The sequence below is a fragment of the Camelina sativa genome, chromosome 1 (genome assembly GCF_000633955.1).
Source record: "Camelina sativa cultivar DH55 chromosome 1, Cs, whole genome shotgun sequence".
NCBI lineage: Eukaryota > Viridiplantae > Streptophyta > Magnoliopsida > Brassicales > Brassicaceae > Camelina > Camelina sativa.
The window spans coordinates 14,358,097-14,366,939 of record NC_025685.1 but is presented as its reverse complement, the minus strand read 5'-3'; the positions used below and the strand labels follow the sequence as shown (position 1 = coordinate 14,366,939).

The 8,843-nt window shown below is 33.8% G+C and overlaps 2 protein-coding genes across 2 annotated transcripts; one reads left to right on the top strand and one right to left on the bottom strand.

The window, feature by feature from the left end:
- Nucleotides 5,384–6,477, top strand: LOC104790499 (eukaryotic translation initiation factor 1A-like). Its single transcript, XM_010516267.1, has 2 exons — nucleotides 5,384–5,526; nucleotides 5,893–6,477. Exon 2 carries the CDS (start codon nucleotides 5,898–5,900, stop codon nucleotides 6,333–6,335), a length of 438 nt encoding a protein of 145 aa, XP_010514569.1. The 5' UTR covers nucleotides 5,384–5,526; nucleotides 5,893–5,897; the 3' UTR covers nucleotides 6,336–6,477.
- Nucleotides 7,545–8,396, bottom strand: LOC104790490. Its single transcript, XM_010516255.2, has one exon. It carries the CDS (start codon nucleotides 8,288–8,290, stop codon nucleotides 7,718–7,720), a length of 573 nt encoding a protein of 190 aa, XP_010514557.1. The 5' UTR covers nucleotides 8,291–8,396; the 3' UTR covers nucleotides 7,545–7,717.

The following is an 8,843-nucleotide window of genomic DNA, read 5'->3' as shown; positions in this document are numbered from 1 at the left end:
AAAAAAAAAAAAAAAAAAAAAAAAAACTCTAAGAAAAAATGTTGATAGGCATTTTACTAGTAAGAGTCTCGTAAGAATATTTTTTCATGAAGGACTTGTTTTCGCAAGTAAAACAGCCATTGTAACATCATCACTTTAATACTCTTATCGAAACTGATATTGGCACATTTAAAGATCTAGTTACATTCAAGGTATTTTTCATGAATGATATGCACTATACACTTGGCTAATCATATTGTTTTTCTACCATATGCAATAAATTATGAAACACAACAAGAACATTATACCACAATGTAACCCTAATACTGTATGATCTTTCACAATTCTAGAAAAAAAAAACATTTTAAAAAAATAGGAACAGAAAATGGAACACAAAAATATTTATACATCAGATTCAACAGATAAGTGCAAAATGTATCAATCAAATTTCATAAATGACCATGATTAAGAAAATTAAGAAAAATTTATATAGAAAATTCCATGATTTTAAATTTACACTATTTTAAAATAATATATGTAATTGCAAAAAAAAAAACTTGGTAATTGGTAATTGTTTTTCCTATATTTTTGGTTGATTAATGTAAGTAAATTAGCTATAGACAAAATTTTGGCCGTTTTACAGTCTCCTTAATTCATCCAATCAATTGAGACTCATCCAAACTATTTACGTATATAACTTAATATATTTTTATATGTAATAAATTAAAGGTTGAACAAATGTTGAATATACATGAATGAATTAATTTATTTGTATATATAACATTTATATGTGACCACTCAATTGATTTTTAAAATGATGGTCATTTTTTTCCAGTCTTTTAGTACCATACAAAGGAGAACATAAATGTGTATCCAAATATGTTGGAAATTATATAGTCAACTATCATATATTATATAAATAATATAAATGTAATATAAATTAAAGGTTGACCAAATTGTTATACAAATAAAAATAATACCAAATATAATAGGATATTACATGAATGAAGGAATCTTATCTCTATATATATAACTGTAACTGTTTCGATTATATTCACCCGAAAAGAAAAATGGTTTCATCATGCAAATGTTTCTGTTTTGTGTTCTTATGTTTGGTTGTTAGCTTGATCCAATGTACGCAACAAAAAAAATCTACATTTTTAATTTAAACCTATATGATATGCTCATTTCTATATTATATATTTTATGTTTTGGAAATAATTTGTTTAATATCACAGATGCTGTGGAAGCTGACGATTCGCAAAATCATGGACATATGGTGATAGGTTCTTGCTCAAAAATTCCAGACTGCAACAAAAAATGCATGGAAATGGGCTTCCATCACGGAAGTTGTTTTCAAGAAGCACCCGGTGCCCCTGAAAAAGCATGTGGTTGCTATGCATAATAACGCTATTTAGATATTACATTGTAGACACATGTAATATTTAATGAAAGTATAATGATGCTTTTATTGATGCAAAAAATAACAATATTATATAATCTTGAATGCTGCAACCTTAGTTCNCCATGGAAGTTGCTTTCAAGAAGCACCCGGTGCCCCTGAAAAAGCATGTGGTTGCTATGCATAATAATGTTATTAAGATATTGCATTGTAGACACATGTAATATTTAATATAAGTATAATGATGATTTTATTGATGCAAAACATAACAATATTATAGAATCTTGAATGTTTGCAATCCTAGTTTTAAAGTTTTCTCCCTAATTCTGATTAATGCGTAAAATCGCTAGATTTATTATGTCATTCTTGATTAATGACTAACCTCTTCAAAAAATTAGCTATATGAGTCTAATCTGATTACTTCCAGCCTAAACCGATTACTCTCTGTCTATTTTTTTATTATTAAACATTTAAATTAAAAGTTTGTAATGTTCTACAATAAATAATTTACAAACTTTTAATAAAATCATAAGTTCTATCTTAAAAATATGTTCTTATGTGTTTATTGCAATTTTGAAAACAATACATTAGTTTTATATTTTATTTGGTGTTTTTAAATTAACATAGATGGAGCTATACATATATTTAACACAATATATACTTATTTTATTATTAATTTAACAAAGTGTCATTTCACTTATTTTATTTGGTGTGCTTATTTTACAAATACTCTCTCATGTTGTCTATTTATTAACATACCCTCTATAAATAAGTAGTTGACTAAACTACCATCATCTTAAGAAGAAGAACTGTCGCTAAAATATCAGAGACATTCATATAGAGACGTTGGAGACGCCGAACTCAAGACTTCAACATCACAAGGTAATTGTTGATTTCAATTACAAATTAGATTCTGAATCACATTTTGAATGTTGTTTGAATCGAAATTTAAGATGATAGATAATCGAAAAAAATATCAGTGTGTGTCATGAAGCGTGGAGCTTGGTGTCATGAAGTCCATTGGCAATGGTCAACATACCAGTGTGTGGCTTGACAAATGGATATTTGATGATATGCCAAGAAGACCGTTCAATAAAGATCTAACGATTGATTTAAACCTCAAAGTGTCGGCTATTATCACAAATGGTGGGACCTAGAATGTACAACTCCTCCATGAATTTGTTGGACTTTCTAATCCCAAGTCAAGTCCCCATTAGTATGATATTGTCCGCTTTGGACCGAGATAGCAAAACCCGCAGAGATTTATTATTGGGCTCCTTCCCAAAAGGCCTCATACTAAGTAGGTTTGGATTTGACTTATATATTAGAAACTTATTTTCTAATCTTCCAATGTGGGATGTTGGTTTGTACCTAACAATACTCCCCATCAAACCAAGGACCAAAAACCCTAGGTCTCCCCTTCAGCGAAATTTTGTCACCATTCACTCGGTGCTTCCTTATTCGCAAGGTATCCTTCTTATCGTGTCACATTGAGGGGTTTCTCCCACACTAATCATTAAGCCCATACCCACTTCTTAGGTCCATTTATTTCAACCTAGGCTCTGATACCAACTGTTAGGCTTTCTAATCCCAAGTTAAGTCCCCATTAGTATGATATTGTCCGCTTTGGGCCGAGATGGCAAAGCCCGCAGAGATTTATTATTGGGGTCCTTCCCAAAAGGCCTCATACTAAGTAGATTTGGACTTGACTTATATATTAGAAACTTCTTTTCTAATCTTCTGATGTGGGACGTTGGTTTGTACCCAACAATAGAATTGTTTCCACCATGTGAAATTACACGGATCCGTTCCTTTCCTCCAGCACAAAACCTTTGTGATCGGTACATTTGGGCTTTCACTCAGAATGGGCAGTACTCGGTTAAAAGTGGGAATTGGTTGTTGTCTTGAGTGGCTGATATTTTGAGCCCAATCTCTGCTGATATGATCTATGTTAACAAGGTTAAGCAACTGGTATGTGACACTACAGATGAGCCTAAAATTTGTTTCTTTTTTTGGAGAGCATTATCACGAGCACTGGCGGTAGCAGATTGTATGCGATGCCATGGACTCTCAGTTAAACCTCTTTGTCCGATTTGTCAAGTTGAGAACGAGACAATTAACCATGTTTTATTTGGTTGTCCACTAGCAAGTGGAGTTTGGTCTGCAGCTGCCCTTCCTATCCCTTCCCAAGGCTTTTCTACTTCTGTTGTAGATAATGTTTCTCTGATGTTAAACCTAATGCAGAAAACTGAAATAGCAGAAGATGTGAGAAAGGCAATCCCTTGGATCCTTTGGGGGATTTGGAAGGCAAGTAACTTTGTGATTTTTTCAAACCGAGATCAAGACCCTCATGTTATTGTGGCCGCAGAGTATGAAGAGTCGGAGGAATGGTTGAAACAACAAAGTTTGATATTGCAGGATTTGTCCAGAGAAGCTTGTAGAAGTATTCAACAGATTCATCGTTGGGTTAGACCTCCCGCCGGTAAGCTTAAATGTAACATTCACGCAACATGGGTCAAGGAATCCTGGTACTGTGGTGGTGCTTGGATACTACGGAATCATACTAGAGAGGTCATATATCATGTGAGAGATGCATTTCTTCCGCCAACTAACATAATTACTGCAGAGCTAAGTTGTCTTCTATGGTGTATACAAAGCCTCAATGATCTTCATGTTACGACTTGTGAAGTTTGGACGGATTGTCAGGCGGTGGTGTCAGATTTAGAATCTATGGCAAAATGGCCAAAGTATCGTTCTGAATTAGATAAAATCACTATCGCAGTACGAGTGACGGGGGAGTTCGATGTTAAGCTCTCTTTAGCGAAAGCCAACTCGTTGGCTAGGGCGATTGCATCTTGTGTTCCAATGCTAATATTTTTGTTATTATTATTTACATCATCATATGAAACTTGAGTTTTTGATTTCATAAATTTTCTTTTCGAATATATTTTAAATTTATTACTTTAAAAATAAGTTTTTTTTCTTTGACTTCAAAATGATATTCTTCTATTACTAAAACAATATTGAAGATTTTGGATGTAAATATAGTGAATCCAAAATGTTCAGTTATCATAAAACCAATAAAATTAAATGTGTATTTGAATGCATAGGTCAATTATAGATGTTATATGTACAGACCAACTAAACGATCAAGAACGAGTAGCACAAGCCAACAAAAATCCATTGAAGTCCACTACTGTCACATAATTTCTCGTCTAACCCCAGCTCGGAGTCCTCCAAATTGTGCAATATGGTGGTGCCACTACACGCCTTATTCATAATTTTCTCATTTCTTGTCCTGCTTCAACTAATCACCATCATCCCCATACCAATTTTTTTTCTTTTAAAGCTCTTATTAACTGAATCCTTGGAAATGCTAGACTGATAGAGCGTCTTAAGATCTACAGAGAGTCTTAAGATTTCTTCGAAATTCTCACTCAATTGGAGTTACCTAGTCTATTTTCCATGAAAGCCACCTCAAACCAAAACCCAGAAATAAAGCCACCAAGTCTCAAATTTCATCACACGCGCAAGGGAACATTTTTCAGATCTGTCACTACAGGAAAATAGGATGTTAATAGTGTGTGAAAGACGCTATCTAACAATGTGATAGTGTTAATACAAATGCTATGAGATCGCCCACAATGATAACTCTGATACTTTAGATAGCGGTTTTCTTATGTGCTATTAAATCTGTCAATTTTAACAATGAAAAAAAAAAATTATGTGTCCATCTAGGGAAAAAAAGCTGATATGTATTAATTGTTTAAATTTGATAAACTAGCTATTTTAATTGATGTATCATTTTAATTGATGTATCAGTCTCTCCTTCAATACAAAAGTTGATATGTTATTTCTTTTATTGTATTCATCTAAGTTAAAAAAAAAAATAGTCGGAAAATTCAAAATTAAAACCAAACCGAATGTCAGATTGAGTTGAGAGTGGTATGGTTCCGTAATAAAACCTAAAAAGAAAGGGCAATCAAAACACGTGTACTATATTATAAACACTTTTCTGGAAAAATCGAGAGAATTGTTTTCGCAGCCGCAAGCTACAAACTTTGATCCCCAAATTTGTCAATCTATCTCGCTTCCAAGAAAGAGGCTTCTCTAGCTTAATCTCAGATTTGAATCGTTCCTTAGTGGTGAGCCTTCGCGATCTATTTCAATTCAATTCGTCTCTTAATCCTAGTTCTCGATTCGTGAGCTTTAGATTTTATTAGGGTTTTCAGTAATTTTGAGTCGTCGGCGAAGCTCTTTATCGCCGATCGATCCTCTCCGTTATCAGAAATTGTTTGATTCTTGAAAAGTTTTGATTTTTTCTTGTGGGTTATTGCTCAATCCGAATTCAAAGTTTTGAAAACCCTAGATTGGTATCTTCTCCGTTAGTCTTTAAGATTTGTTTCAGGGTTCTTGCTTTGGTTATAGTTTTAGAGTCTTGTGTTGTGTACGAGAGAGGAGTGTTTTGTTCTGCATGTTTAAAGACTGAACCTTGAACTGTTTTTGTGCAGAGACAATGCCGAAGAACAAGGGAAAGGGAGGAAAGAACAGGAAGAGAGGAAAGAACGAAGCTGATGACGAGAAGAGAGAGCTTATATTCAAGGAAGATGGACAAGAGTACGCGCAAGTCCAACGTATGCTTGGTAATGGGAGATGTGAAGCTATGTGTATCGATGGTACCAAACGTCTTTGCCATATCCGTGGTAAGATGCATAAGAAGGTTTGGATTGCAGCAGGTGACATTGTACTTGTTGGTTTGAGGGATTACCAAGATGACAAAGCAGATGTGATCCTCAAGTACATGTCTGATGAGGCTAGGCTTCTCAAGGCTTATGGTGAGCTTCCGGATAATACCCGTCTCAACGAAGGAATTGTTGGTGATCTTGATGTTGATGATAATATTGACGTCGATGACTATGTTGAGTTTGAGGACGAGGATATCGATAGGATCTAAGGCTTTGTTTGTGTTTTCTTTCTTTCCGGCTTGTATTTTCTATTTGAGACGTATGACTTCTGAGTTTACAGAAGTGTATGGTGATAAAACATTACTGTTGTTGCAAGATACTTAATACTATTTTGTATTTTGTTCTCCAATATCTCTATTGCTGGTTCGCTGGGTGTTGTTGTTGCATAATTTCATTTTTCTTTACATTCCATTCAAAAAGTTATGTGTGTCCCTCTGTTGCTTCAGAGCTCTTGAAGGAAGCTGGTGCAGAGAAGCGTCTAGATGCTTATGCCAATGCTGAAATGAATTAAGTTCTACGGTCATATACTCATATGTCAAACAGAGTAAAGAGAAGCCTTTTTTGGCATCAACCGCAAGAACAGAGTTGATTTCTTTTTCTTATTTACTATGAAGTCTATGATTCTTCTTTGTCACATGTAGAAATCAAATGACCTGTATATGGAGAACATGGTTCTCACTAAATCTCTTGTAACATCCATATATGTTGTGCCCCCAAGATTAGATAGTGGAAGCCAATTCAGAACATGTTAGGATTGATATATATTATGAATCACATCCACATACATGAGACATGACACAAATTTAAAGACGAAGACGAATCATTGGACTACTAAATTCAGTTGGTGTATTGTGGAGATTTGGATCTTATCACTGACCTTGTCCATCTCTCATTTGGAACATGTAGAGAAAGCATTGTGTTGCATTGAGTCATATGGAGGACGTCTTATTGACAATTGGGAATTAAGAAAAGGGAAGAAAAACAAACTGACTACACTACATAAGTACAGGGCACCAAAATACATAATCTTTTCGCTGAAAGAGAGAAAATTATAAACTTCTCATGCCGAACATGAAAACTAAAGAAAGCTAAACTAAAGTCTAGAAAAGTCATCTATCCGGGACAAAGAAAATTATTTGCTTCTTTGTCACATGTAGAGATCTAATGTTTTGACCTACCCATGAGCTTCAAATGACTTGTATATGGAGAAAATGGTCCTCACTAAATCTCTTGTACATCCACATTGTGTTGTGTCCCCAAGATTAGATAGTGGTAGCCAATACAGAACATCCGAGGATTGGCAATATTTTGAATCGCATTCACATTTATACAAGAGACTATGAGAGATGACACAAAATTAAAGATTAAGATGAGTTATTGCGCAGTTGGTGTATGGTGGAGGTTTGAATCCTATCAGGTAGCCAATATGGAGGACGTCTAATTGATATTTGGAAATTAAGAAAAGGGAGGTAAAAAAAGTACAAAACTATTCGTCGAAAGATAGAAAATTATAAACTTCTCATGCTGAACATGAAAACTAAAGATAGCTAAACTAAACTCTAGAAAAGTCATTTATCCGGGACTACGAAAATTATTTGCTTCTCTTGCCGAATCGAATCTCTGCCTTCATCTTCCTGATGAACTCCTCACATTTCTTGTTCAATTCTTCCGAACTTAACAAACTATCATTTATCTCATTGTCATCATTATGATCATCTACCATAGTGATAGCGAGGTCTTGTACTAATACATCCTCATCGTCCTCAACAACCAATGCTAATTCTTGTTCTTCTTCGCCTCCTCTAAACAAAGCAACTCTGGCTTCTTCAAGTAGTGCCACTACTTTCTTGACTTCTGTTTCTTTTAAGTCATTGATCCTTACTTCTTTTGTGCTGTCAACGATGTTAATGGTTTTATCGTGCAAAAGAGTTTCAGAAGTCCCTCGGAAACTCCCGACGATAAAGCCCACAATCCCATTGCATAGCAAAAACATGTACTTCTTGTCCACAAGGTTGCTATACATGGACAGCAACTGAAGTCTTTGTTGAAGAGAAGAGACTAAGGAAGAGTAAGATAGTATAAAAGAGAAAATGGATGCCAATGCTATGATCTTAGTGACTATTTTAATCTCCTTCACGCTTCTTTCTTGTTTTTGAGATTCCATCTCCTCTCTCTCTCTCTCTCTCTCTCTCTCTCTCTCTTTCTATCTCTCTTGCGCTCTGTCTCTCCCCTTTGAATTGAGAAAAAGAATGGTGGATGAGAAACAAATTTGGGAGAACTCCCTTTTTATAGATTAGTGGATGTGTTTGTTGTATTTTTGTTGTATATATATATATAATTTTTTTTAATTGTTGGTTAAAACAGTTTATGTTCTCTTGTGAAGCATTCAAACCAAATTATTATTTACTTTATTTATTTGTTTGATTATTTCTGATGAATTCTAGAAGTTTATCATTGCTTAGCTATCGTTTCTTAAGAAAATATTTTTCTATTTAGAAAAGTTGTCAATACTGCATGAGATATATTTTTTTGAATACCAATCAGTTAATAAAAATAACTTAAAATTTGATGTATATCTATTTAAAGGCATATCAAATATATTAACTGGTGGTATAGCTTACTTATAAATGTATAATTTTTTGGGAAAATTTGTTTTTATGAAAAATAATTAGTTTAAATGTCTTAAAATTATATGTAAGAGTGAAATATTGTCCTCA

Excerpts from the sequence above, each read along its gene's own strand:
- LOC104790499 (XM_010516267.1), top strand. The coding sequence starts at position 5,898 with ATGCCGAAGAACAAGGGAAAGGGAGGAAAGAACAGGAAGAGAGGAAAG.
- LOC104790490 (XM_010516255.2), bottom strand. The coding sequence starts at position 8,290 with ATGGAATCTCAAAAACAAGAAAGAAGCGTGAAGGAGATTAAAATAGTC.